We start from the raw sequence: 13190 nt of genomic DNA, 5'->3' as shown, positions 1-13190 counted from the left end.
GTACTCGGAATATGCAGGGTTAAAACCTGATGTGGGTGGAGTTTGTATCAAAAATGTGTGGGGGGCCTAACTGGAAGTTGTTCTGAAAACCTGAAGTTGATATAGGTTGATCAGAAGTTGCTATATTTATTATTTATTAGAAAGCTTTTTACAGAATCATCTCAAAATTGAGTTTTAGATCATTTTGATCACGTGTTATATATTAAACACAGCTCCTACAATGAGGATTTGGTCCCCCTGTAATGAATCATTTAGTGGTGACCTCTTATCACACCTTGCATTGTGTCAATGAGTAATACGTAGTTTTCCCTTCTCAGATTGTTTCTTTTGAATATTTTATGAGGACCTATGAGGGGAAAGGATTTCAGTTCTTCAAAAGAAAAAGCAAAGATTAGAAAAAAAGGCAGAAAAAAATACAAGATATGCAGCAGAAAAATGTCTTTTTTTTATATCCCATAAATCATCTTGTAACCTCAAAGCTGGGAACCACTGGTGTACACCCACACCCACACACAGTGTTAAAGTGATTGCTCAAACGACAACAGGGCTGGTAATTTCAATAGTCCATAATTTATTTCTCAAATATGCCTTGTAAGCATACATTTGTATGTGGATAACAGTATGAGGAGAAAACAAAACAAGAGCTTAATGAACATACAATGTAAACATTTTCAAATAGATGCTAGACGAAACAAGAGGGTAAAGAGTGTGAGATCAAAGGGACCATCAGAGCAAACCTGCAGCTTTGAGAGTCTGCAGGCGTCACAAAGTGCTTTGAATTCAGAGTGAAGTTGAGGGCAGCCAAGGGGAGATGTGATCAAAGATATACTCTCACTGTACAATATGTGCGTTGGACTGTGAGCAATCAAATGTGCAGTTTATGCAAGGTTAGTGCTCAGAAACACAAAGAAATATCTACACACAGTCTCTAACATGTGCTGAATGTATGTCAGCTTTATATCATCAGCACACAACATTCATTATCTGCTGCCTCTGTAGTGTCTGAAGCACACGTCGGCTACAAGCTGAAGAGGAGTTAAGTGTTTTATTTCTATTCTTCACATTTCAGGAGGGCAGACTGGAGGGATCAGTTTGCATAGGTTCATGATGGCTACAGAGTCCTGTCTATTTCTGCTGCTGCTGCTGCTGCTGCTGCTGCTGCTGCTGCTGCTGGTGCTGTGCCCAAAAACAGCTTTCATTGATGGAGAAATGTCTGTGGGGATTCAACTGGAAACTCTGCAAACAGTCAGAGTTACGTGTCCATGTGTGAAGACGGCTATAATCAGGAGTCGGTATGACACAGCACCTTGGCAGGAGGCCACGGAGGGAGAGCCTTAAAATTCCTACTCCTTCTTGGAGTCACAACTCAGTCAAAAATATATGACACATATTTTTAGATTGAGTCTGACTTATACATCCTGTGGATATCATTAAATCAACATCTCGCAAATCCAGAACTTGACTGAGGATCATCTCACTTTTAAAGTTTCTTCACTATCAAAGTCATTCAGTGTTTGTTGTGTGTACATTTTATGGGTGCACTGCAAACAAGAACTGCTAACAGATAATCCAACAAATTTTTAAAGGTCCAGTGTGAAGGATTTAGGGGGATATATTGGAATAAAATATTTATACCTACGTTTTTATTAATCTATAATCACCTGAAACTGATGCTGTGTCTTGACTTGCATTCTTCCATACCTATACTTGCTATTTTAAATGCTTAAGTGCATTCACACTGACAAGTATGGTAAAGTGCAGTACACTATGAGTACCCATAACAGTCAGATGTTTAGTTTGGAACGCTGCACACTTCTCACCCTTAATGGTCACCATTTTTGCCATGTAGCTGAAAGGGAGAGACCACCAAACTTGTGAAAATGGTGGCTGAAAAAGCTGCATCGGTTAACGGTTAACAAGCAAATACACATTTCGGCGGGCGACATTTGCAGTCAAACACTGGCGGTAATGCTCCATCTGGTTGCAATTTGCCATTTAAAAGAAGATCGTTCATTAATCAACTGTTACTCCTGATAAGAGCACAGTAGCTGTGTTTGATTTGAGACACGAAATTCATGTATTGCACAAGTAAGTACAGAGTATACACAGTGTGTACTATGTGGAAGTGTACGACAAGTAGTATCTTAATTGAGACACTGCATAAGGGGCCGTACACATGCTGCCTCTTTAACTGCCTGGAAAACGCATGGTCAAGAACTAGGCATTACTTTTGTTTTTTGAGCCAGTTGTCAAGAGCGCGGTGGCAGCTTGCCTCTGAGGTTGCTAAGCAACCTTAAGAAGCACCGTGTCATAGCCTATTTACGCAAAATCCAGAGTGCAGGGATGATCATCCTCCAGGCGCTGTTTTTAAGTGTGTAGGCCTATTGTCTGTGGGACAGATGTAAAGCTCTGGGTAGCCCTGCACTAACATGATCAACTTTTCCACATTCACCAGATACTGAATATTTATGACGGGAAAGATATCTGTTGGCTGTGATTGGTTGCTCATCACATGACATGCGGTGCGCGCTCCTGTGTTTCAAAAGTTGAACTCTGTTTATCTTGGGGCGCAGCCCTGAAAAGTAGGCTCCTGGGAATGAATGCACGCTGAGATGGCGTCACTGTCATTTGAGCGTGCCTGCCGTGTGTCTACATTGAGAACATTAAGTTTGAGGGCACAAAAAATGCGGCATGTGTACGGCCCTTAGGAATCTTGTTTCGGTTCCCTCAGATTGAGCCATTTGTATCTATATACAAAGCGGGCTGTCTTCCACGGAGACCGCCATGTTGTTTCTACAGTAGCCCAGAACAAACCAAACACTGGCTCTTGATACTGTCGAGCCATTTGTGTCGGCCAACATAGATCACTTTGCAAACGAGAAGTTTCAGTCAGTTGCAATCTGCAACTTCACCACTAGCTGCCACTAAATCCTACACACTGGACATTTAAATGATGACAATTTGCAAAGTTAGTTCGTCTTTAGTACAATAAACAATAACAATAGGAGTTACAAAATCTGTCAATATGAACTTTTCATTTATGTTGTTGTGACTTTATGGCTCAGAATATACCATGGACATGTCAGACTGAAAACCCCCTGCTTTGAACCACTGTATCCTTCTGCTTCAACGTTTCATGCGAATCCATTTACAGTTTTATTATTAGTGCAGAAAAAGGTTTTTTATGGCTTTAACTTGTGTAAATAATCCGCCTTGGTGATCATGCATGCACCAATTATTATACACATCATCTATGTTACAGCGGACACATTATAATGTACCAACAATATGTTTACTGTGACGGTAAACACGGTTAGAAGCAGCTTTCATCTCTACTGTAAGTCTCTATTCACAGAAAACGTAACACACATGTGACATTTTAGGGATGTTTACAACTAACTAAAATACACATCTAATATTCAAATGATAGGTTTTAAATGCATATAAAAAGTAGCAGATGTGTTTAAATAACCCCTGATATTTGAATGCAAGTGGACAAGAAGTGTGTGGGACGACTACAGGTGAGATTATGGTTGAGTACCTGAACTAAAACTGAGAATATAGTCCCTAGAAGTCAGAGCTTTATGTTCTGCAGCAGGAGCATGGTCACCACATACACACGCGCAAACACACACACACACACACACACACACACACACACACACACACTCTCACGCACTCATGCACACAGGTGACTTGTTTAAAACCCTCGACAGGTGAGTAACATACACGTGGACTATTACTGTCATGATTAGGGCATATTATAAAGATGAAGATGTCTGACATTTACATTAAGTAAACTCTAAAATTCTCCTTTCTATAATATTTTCTCCTGTGGACAAAGTTCACAGTCGGCAATAATCTGATAAACTGTCTGATAACATTCAGATATCAGCTCTTCATGGATTCAAAGAGACACACAGTACCAGTGAGCGTCTGGACGTCACAAGACACACAAATCTTAGATGCTGAGAAATAAAGTGAACCCTATCAGAGAGGAGGGAGATCTCCACACCGAGCACCTCCTCCTGTGTCAATAAATGTTGGGACAGTCAGTGTAATTCCTGTCAAAGTATCCACCTGTGTACAGCCAGTCCTCGGCTCCTGTATGAGGGTTTGTTCCCAGCTGAAACCACCTGGAGAGACATAATAACACACAGGACTTGTTTGTAATGACACGGTAAAAAGAAATATGACATAACGTGAGAGATGGACAGTTTTTAAACATGTTTAAGTTCTGAACTGAAAAGCTTCTTCTGCAATCAGCTGGGAAACAGCTGTGTGTCATCAGTGTGTGCAGATGAACAGTGTTTGGCTTCACAGTGAGATTTTATTTATTATATTTATATTTATTATACACTGATCTGACGTGAAGACTCGCCTCACCAACTTAAATTTGGCTCACTTACAGATTATTTTGTGATTTACTAAACTCATTGTATTTCATTTCTCTGTGTATTTAACGTTGTCGTGCTGCGGCCTTTAAACTAATCTGACTACATCCCATCCAGACTAGTGATGGAAATATCACCGTCATGACTTTTATGTAAAAGTGACTTTGTGTTTTTCTGTCATGTTAAACTGTCATGACATTTATGCAACATGGTGCATGTCTGAGAGGGGGCTTTATCTACAAGACCTTGAACTTGAACTTTGAATTCTGTGTCAAACACACACCTGGTTGCCCACTCCTCCTCATCCTTGGAGCGTTCCCTACGTGAAGCTCTTTGTTTCTCCTCTAACCGCTCTTTCTCCAAACTCGCTAAGTCTGTAAGAAAGACAGAAACATGAATGAAGAAGCCATTACAGAACCATACAAGGGTTGTGTGTGTGTGGCAGGAACAGTTAATGTGACGTAGGTGTTACCTATGTCTCCATTCTCCATGGCTCTGATGTCGGGCCTCAGCCGGCAGTCTGTTGGCGCCAGTAGTCTCTCCATGCCAGGCTCCAGTTCGTTTAGTGTCATGGCAAAGCTGGTGAAGTTATACATCTACACAGAACGATCAAAGTCTGTGTTCATAAAGTGATTTGGCGGGCAGATAAATCAGCTAATTCAACAAATCTCAATGTATTTTGCTACTTTTTAAAGGGTAGAAAGTGACAGTGACGAGTAGCTGCAGCGTTTTATCCAAAAATTGAATATTTTTCAACTCAGTGACCAGAAAAAAACACCTCAAACATGCAGCGCTCAGCACAGAATATAAGATCAACACCTTGTCATGCTTTAAGTACATGGTGCTCCCACAAAAAAACAGAAAAAAACATGAACATAGCGGTTACAGTAGTGGCTTGCTGTCCCCTGTGGTTGACTTGTCTATAGTGCTGTAATGCAATGTTGCGGTTATCGCCTCAGCCCTAATGTCTAATCAAAGGTAGTGAAGAAGTAGACTGCAAGCTAAAAAACACTGACATCAACAATCCAGGAATTAACGATATTAAGTAATAAATCTTAAGCTTGACAAGTGTTTTATGAGGAAGGAAATGCACTCAACATAAGGGCTGAAAGTCAGAGATTTGAATCATCAGACTGAGATTGCTTCAAGTCGAGTCAGTGTGCAGTATACTTCTAGGGACATTGCGGTCCCCAGATTTAGCTGCAGAGTGAGTGCTTCTCACTTTCACGCTGCTCTTTGGTACATACAGCTGCGTACACGTTGGAAGCTGCCTGGAGGAAAAGAGGCTCTGCCCAGTAAGGCCCTGATCAAACAGAGAGCATTTTAGCAGCTGGAGGCGCCTTCTTGTAATTATTTTGAATAAGAATGAAGTTTTTGGCTCGCAGTTTTTAAGCTGCACCTTGTGTTTCTGCACTTTAGGAGCCTGGCGTTTTTGCCAGAGCGCTCCGAACTCCTTGAGTTGAAAAAACTTCAACTGAGAGTGGAAAAACACTCCACATCATCTCTTTTCGTCATCTCTTTTTTTCTGTTATCGGGCCTTCTGTGGTGGTCAGGACAACAAGTTTACAGTTGGTAAACAATGGAGGAGAAACTGGTGGTTGCGGTTGCTGGATACCCAGAGCTGCACGACCTGACGATAGACAGCTGGTTGTCAAAGTGCCTCTGAGTCATCCTAAAATATGCCTGGAAATGGCCATCAAGAGACAAAGCTCCTGGACCAACTGGTGGTACTTCCCATGATCCACCCTCTTTTATAGGGTCTCATGTACCCACACAGATCTCCGTTTCCCTGGGCCCAACAAACTATTTACTGACAGCCTCTCACCCTCAGCCAGAGCTACAGCAAGTACCCTCTACCTGAGCATTTTAGGAACTAGATACTAATTACTGTGACAATAAATTAAATAAAATAAATAAATGAACGGTAGATTGATTACACAGGAAGGTTAGAATAAGGAGATGAGTGTGTGGTTGCCTGACAACAGTAAAAAGGTGCAACAAGCATTTTTTTCACTAGTTGCATTCAATTTAAAGAAAAGCCATTTTGCGACCTGCAAAACACTTTCTGTGTGATCAGGGCCTAAGGCTCCGAAATAACATTATCTTAATTAATAACCTTAATTAGAATATAGTCTGTTTTTTCTTTCATACCTAGTGTGTGTGTGTGTGTGTGTGTGTGAGTGAGAGAGAGATATTGACCTGTGCTGAGTGAGCAGGCCGCGGCGTTATCCTCCACAGTAAGGCACTTCCTGGTATCACAGTCACAGTCTCTTGAACTTCTGGCATATCATCTGCTTCCTCACCTTCACAATCATGTTCCTACACACACACACACACACACACACACACACACATAAAAAACATAATTTATACCTGGACTAACGAGCTGAAGCTCACAGTACGTACAGTTCATGTGCAAACAAGTGATCCACAGAAGTACGGTTGCCACAGATTCAACACGTCTCTCAAGCAACAATGCATGTCATTGCAAGACATTATGGATTAGTGCTGGCAATGATCTAATCATACACTTTGAACATAACTCGAACTAGACAACAGCAGTAGCACACTACAGATATCAAATACACTTTTACCTTACCTTCTACTAATGCCACTGCATGTTATTGTGAAAGGAAAAGATACCATTTGAGAAAAGAATTCAGAGTGATGAGTCACAGATTACTTCACGTTGTAAGACAGATAAAACATGCCAAAGACAAACCGGTGATCAAACTCTGAGCAGTATTTCATCTCAGATGTCAGTTGAAGCAGAGTCGACTGTAAATCTGAGCGCCGCTTACCTGTTTCAGCTTTTTTGATTCTCCCCCTGTCTTCTTCTCTGACTTCTTGTATGCTTCGTAAACCTTGGGGTCCACGCTGTACATGCACTCCGTCCACTTCCCATAGATCACTCGCCGCTTCTTCTTACTGGTTCAACAACAAAGAGAATCCAATCAGTTCTCTGACAATTAATCACAACCGCTGGCTGTTAACAGTGCTGTTGTGCTCTAACCTTTTGTCTTGGATATAACCTTCGACTTTATGCAGCTCTTTCCCAAACATGCCGCACGGTCTAAAGTTCAACACACACTTATCTCCAGTGCTGATGAATGAAATAAAAAAAGTCAATCAATGATCAATGTTCCAGCGAGTTTAAGTCTTGAAGTTAAGTATTTGACACCCTACCTGTGGTTGACTATCTCCACGGTTCCATATTGCTCAATCCAGAGTTTTCCAAGGATGATGTTGTGCACACAACACATTGGGTTTGTCCACGTGTACGCTTCTTTATGTCTGGAAGAAATTCACAGAATCTTAAAGGAACAGTTCAACATTTTGGGAGATACACATATGCTTTATTTTCTTGCCAAAAGTTAGAAGAGAAGACGGATGCCACTCTGATGTTGGTCTGTTAAATATGACGCTTGTAGGAGCTAAGCCTATTACTTGCAGCTACATGGATGTTACACCCAGCCAGACGTGCTTTGCACAGTTGATGCCACAGTTTCCTTGGTTATGTTGAGTTCAGACAATGAACTGCAGGTTCCAGTTGCAGAATAATCATCATATTTATTTATACCACAAAACACAGGCTGAACAAATGTCCATTTATTTATCTTTCATTCAAACCAAACACACAGCATGTTGCACACTGTCCCGTGCCACAGTGGTCAAAAACAATTTGCTCTTCCAGAGTAGAACACCTGACGGCAAAAATGTTGTTCCGACTTTTAAACCCTAGTACCCTAGTACTATCAATACAGTGCCACCAGTGTACATACATAGCAGCTGGTTAGCTTAGCTTAGCTTAGCATGAAAACAGGAAACGGGGAAACTGCTAGCGTGGCTCTGTCCAAAGGTATTAGGATATTATAACTCATTTGTTTAATCCATACAAAAAATTTAATGTAAAAAAAAAAATACACAATTGGTGGTTTCTGTTATACGGCAGCCAATTTCGTCATCTGCTGCAACGGTAAGGAGCTCGCAGACCGCATTGTTGTCCCAGTTTGTAGACATTTTCAACTGCTGTTCTTCTTCGAGTTAGCCGCTAACAGCTAACAGCTACTTTTTAAATTTCCCGCGGTGAGTCACATGTATAATACGTCGTCAAAACGTCCTGTTAATCTGACCAGCTGTCCTGTTCTGCAGTTGCACCTTTTATACAGATCGGCCAGATGGCACAATGGTGTGAAATTCACACCTTGAAGAGCCAGTGTAAAAGGTGCAATAAAATTTCATATTTTCACAAAGTGTATCGACAAACTACAGGGTTAACATCAGAGTGAGCAACAAACTTAGAGCTTTTAAGAAAAGTCACTCACTAACAAATAATCGAAACAATCAAACCCAGCTAAGAAGCACAACCACAACAAAGCTAATTAAATACCAAAAAATTACCTGAAAAATACTCACTTCAGTAACTCAAGTGTCATGGTGCCTTTCGGCTCAGCCTCCACACTTTTGCCCCAGAACTTGAGTTTTGGGTAGATGGAGCCATGAAACTCGAACTCTTGCTTTAGAGACTGGGCATGGAAGGCACTGACGGGAGGGTGGTGGCTCACCTGCTCCGAGATCAATCTGTATCCCTCGTCCTCTCTTTGAAAAAACATTTGAGAACTCACATTAATGAACAAAAAACATTTTGGTTTATTTATGTCTGTCTCATCAAGACAAAACTGTTCTACTCTCCAGTACCTTATGAGTTCATATGTCTCTCCTAGTAAAGGATTAAATGGCTTTCCAGTCCGTTCCCATTGAGACGCTACGGACGAAACAGCAAATGCAGCAACAACCTGTCACAGAGACATGAAGTGAATCAGAGCAGAGCTTCTCAAATGTGATGATTATCAGATTTTCTTTGGGTGCTTTCAGACCTAGAGTTGTCTTGCTTTGGTCCGAATCAGGGTCTAATGTTGTCACAAAGTTACATAATTGCCTAGAGTTGGTTCGTGTTCTCACGGCAGCATTTACAAGCGGACCAGATCAAATGCCTTGTGTGAGAAAGCTGCTCTTGATTGGTCAGAATTTCCATGTGGGAAAAATTCAGGAAGTAAAGCAAACGTTGAAGAAGAGTACACTTGCAAGATAAACGTGACACTTTCTAATGTCACAATGGAGGGACAACTACGCAGGTTGATTTTAGCGCTGCTCATCGTGGACTATATTGCTGTCATTGTTCGTTTTAGTCAAACCATACAGTTTGAAAACGAGGCGCGGCTCCAACTAGAAAACAATGTTTTGATGCATTGGATGTGCTGAATGTGCATATTAAGGCAGTACAGGAGGAGGTGCACATTAATAATCCTCCAGGACTGTAACATGCTCATGTTTAACCCAAACAATGTGTCATGTGACTGCAGTTGCTTCAAATCCAGGTCGGAACACGTTCTCACCACAAATGAACCGCGTAAGAGTTCATTTTTAACCAGACTGAGACCACCTCTTCAAGAAGGTCTCGGTCCGGTTGTTTTGGTGTGCACCAGAGTGTGATTGCTGTGTTCACACCTGCCCAAAAGAACTGCACTTAGGTGGCAAACTAACTTGAGTTCGATTGAACCGAACAAGCCAGTAAAACTGAATGTCTTTGAGTTTTGGACTGTCGGCCAGACAAAAAACACTATTTGAAGATGGTTAATAGGACATTTAATCTGACAGTTTAAAAGACATATTAGTCGATTACAAAATAATTGTTAGCTGCAGCTTTAAATCAGAGTAAGATCTGTTACATTTATCTGTCCAGGTGTGTTTTGAACAATGCAGACAGAAAAAAAATTAAAATAGAAATAAAGTTAAGCTAAAAATAAAAACAACATAACCTCAGAGTTATCCATTATCTGTACCTGCATACGATCTATTGAGTCAGACAAACTGCAGGCTTTGTGGATGAGGTGAGTGTGCTCCATGTACTCCGACATTCTCTGGAGGAAGCTCAGCGGCTCGTTAAACACGACCGGCATCGCTATTTTAGACAGCTCCTGTAAGAACCACATGAAAAGATCAAATAAGACCAGATAAATAAGCTTTACAACAACTCATGCATCATATTATCTAACTTTTATGCAACAAATATATTCTGCCTTTTAAGAGTAGGGCGTGTATTTCATGTTCATTGTATTCAGGTGTTCATTTGAGCTATTTTGGTTCTTTCAGATGATTACGTAAAATGTCAGGCAGAGAAAAGAGTTCAGACATGACTAATCTTGTAGCGGCATGATGAAAGCTGAAACATGGAAGCATTTAATTATTTAAAAAAACATGTCACACTAGGCCCTGAATCTGACAACAGCCTGTCTGTGGCAAAATTGACGACAGAAATTCAGATTCAGTTGGAGGAAGGTAGGACTCACCATGCCGATGCATTTCTTCAGTATGCTCCACACACTGAAGTTGCTTCTGGAGATCATTTCAGCAGGCAGGCTTTTCCTGGTACACATAACGACGGAATGTGATTAAAACGACGTTAAATCCAATGAAACTTTTCACAGTGTATCTGTTAACTGCAGGCAGTGTATCATCCAAGAACACAGTGTACTGCTTTAAAATCCAGATGTCTCTCAAGCTGAAACATAAGACTTGACTAGCTTCACCAGCAGTTACTCTAAATGCTCTGCAATGGAGGTATTCACTAGCTAACAGCATAAAAATGTGGTCGCACTGGCCTTGTGTGCTTCCACGTGTGTGTGCATGCATAATGAGCCCCTCCAGCCCCTCACCCAAAGACAAACGTAGTCATGTGGTAACATGCAAACACATTTCTTGTACATGACCCCTCACCTTCGCTCCCACACTCCATTCTCCTGTGTGGCGCTGCCGTCAGTCACCTGCTTACAGTCAAACACCAGGGCATCTTTGAAACTGACCTCACAGGAATCATCTGACTCCAGCCCTGATGGAGGCAAGAGCAGAGGATTCATTTAGACACAGGAAGCAAGCACACTTAACTATATGACACATCTGTCATCTGTGTCTCACCTGTCTCAGCGTCGTAAAACTCTTCCTCGCTGTTCATACTGAGCAGAGAAAGTAACTGTTCGTTACTCAGAAGTCATGTTTCCACCATCGGCCTGTCCCTGCAGCCCAGCCTCGCTCCAAGCATCACAGACAGCCACACACACTACCTGCAACAGCACGGACGCGTTACACAAAGCACACGGCAGCCAAACATGATCTAATACATGCTATGACTAATAATAACAGCTTGCTAGCTCGCTGTCAGTAGCTCTGCTCCCCAAAGAGCCTCAGCTAGGAGTTCGCTATCTGACTAGCTAGCTAGCCGTTAGCATCGCTGCTGCTAAGTTAAACCGTTAGATGGAGGGTGGGCAGCGGAGAGAAGCTAACGATAACCACGCAGACACTGACACGAAGGTTTAAACACAATACAATTACATATACCTGTGAGTTAAAATCAAATTAAAGCTCAGCTGACATAAACAAGCGGAGAGTGATCTGCCTCTCAAACAGGGCGGAAGTGGGCGGCAAGGACACCGTGACTGACAGGTGCGACAGCCAATCAGAGCGCAGCCAGGAGAGTTCTAGAAATAGAAGTCAAAGAGCGGCTGTTCAGTCCAGCAGCTGTTTTCACATCGGAGTCAATTATCTGACATTAAAACGTCCACGCGTTCAAATTACTGCTTAATTTATTTATTAAATTATTAATTATAACATTTATTTATACATCACTGTTTAAAGGCAAAGTTACAAAGAGCTTTACATGGTTCAACCTGGATTAAAACATTCCAGGAATAAAATCAGACACTATAAAATAATAAAAAATTAAAAAGAAATAAAATCCCGGACTACTATAAAATACAAAAATAATATACATAATAAAAAAGATAATACAGGACCAGTTTTGAGATTTCATTTAAAAACTGACAACAATTCTGCAAGGGGAGAATATTATTACATAGTTCGTTTTTCTTTTCAGTGGATATTATGGGTTAGTCACTTCCTTAAAATTATCTCATTAAAATACTGCACCTTAAACTGACTGTAGCACACTTAAAGCTTTTTAAAATTTTATTACAAATAAAAAATAAATTAAAACTGACCAGCTCATAACATGAAAACCATCCCTTAATTTTCCTCTTAATTAACATTCGTTTTTCATTTATATATTTTTTTAATTTATTTTTTAATTTATTAAAGATTTCCCCACTCTTAATTAATACAATAACATAATGCATCAAAAATTCTGTAACACTGTAAGGCCAGTCATTTATAAAAATCCCATTACAAATGCCTTAATAATATAATCATACAGTACAGTAAAGGCATTTTAAAGTGTATATATATATATATATATATATATATATATATATATATATATATATATATATATCACATCAGCTGTCTGAAATATATATTTGCCACTGACTTTCTAATAATGAGGCATACTTTATAGAAGAATCCTTCATATTGAAAAATGACGCAGTACATGATGACAATCAATCAGAGATTACTCATGGGTTTCTAACTTTACCAATAAATCTGCAAGTGTAAAGACCTTAATAAAATGTATTAACAATAAGATATGACATCTGCAGTTATGTTATGTGTTAGTAAATTGTTGGTAAATACATTTTTGATCCAGATGCTCTGCAGTCACTTCTGATGAACTAAAGCAGATTTTTCACCAACATTACCTCCCATCCCCACTCCACATTTCTCATGTCAGGTTTTCTCTCTTCACTGTTTTTCTATGATGGATGTCTTTGGTCTGTGGTCTCGTTGAAGGACACGTTGAGCAATAACAGGTTCCTGTGTTTCTCGACACACCTTCTCTGGTGTCCA

The 13190-nt window shown here is 40.5% G+C and overlaps 1 protein-coding gene across 3 annotated transcripts; it reads right to left on the bottom strand.

Annotated features, from left to right (window-relative positions):
* Positions 1 to 548: 548 nt before the first annotated feature.
* On the bottom strand, positions 549 to 11884 carry LOC125891739 (oxysterol-binding protein-related protein 2-like). 3 transcript variants are annotated; one of them, XM_049581215.1, is made up of 14 exons: positions 11790 to 11884; positions 11370 to 11515; positions 11172 to 11283; positions 10745 to 10820; positions 10238 to 10372; positions 9093 to 9190; positions 8811 to 8993; positions 7581 to 7688; positions 7408 to 7497; positions 7196 to 7322; positions 6594 to 6713; positions 4867 to 4990; positions 4678 to 4768; positions 549 to 4136 (listed from the first exon to the last, which is right to left on the bottom strand). In XM_049581215.1, exons 2-14 carry the CDS (start codon positions 11404 to 11406, stop codon positions 4034 to 4036), a joined length of 1404 nt encoding a protein of 467 aa, XP_049437172.1. In that variant the 5' UTR covers positions 11407 to 11515; positions 11790 to 11884; the 3' UTR covers positions 549 to 4033. The 3 variants fall into 3 exon arrangements, with proteins under 3 accessions (XP_049437172.1, XP_049437173.1, XP_049437171.1); XM_049581216.1 differs by having other exon boundaries at positions 11370 to 11407; positions 11790 to 11877; XM_049581214.1 differs by lacking the exon at positions 11790 to 11884 and having other exon boundaries at positions 11370 to 11782.
* Positions 11885 to 13190: the final 1306 nt, after the last annotated feature.

This window comes from Epinephelus fuscoguttatus, linkage group LG7 (genome assembly GCF_011397635.1).
Source record: "Epinephelus fuscoguttatus linkage group LG7, E.fuscoguttatus.final_Chr_v1".
Taxonomy (NCBI): Eukaryota; Metazoa; Chordata; class Actinopteri; order Perciformes; family Serranidae; genus Epinephelus; species Epinephelus fuscoguttatus.
This window is presented reverse-complemented; position numbering and strand designations above follow the sequence as displayed.

What these genes read in the sequence shown, in the direction of transcription:
- LOC125891739 (XM_049581215.1), bottom strand. Translation starts at nt 11,406, where the DNA reads ATGAACAGCGAGGAAGAGTTTTACGACGCTGAGACAG. An exon ending in GAGACATATGAACTCATAAG is followed by an intron (nt 8,994 to 9,092) that starts GTACTGGAGAGT and finishes GTTTTTTCAAAG; the next exon opens with AGAGGACGAGGGATACAGAT. An exon ending in GTGGAGATAGTCAACCACAG is followed by an intron (nt 7,498 to 7,580) that starts GTAGGGTGTCAA and finishes TTCATTCATCAG; the next exon opens with CACTGGAGATAAGTGTGTGT.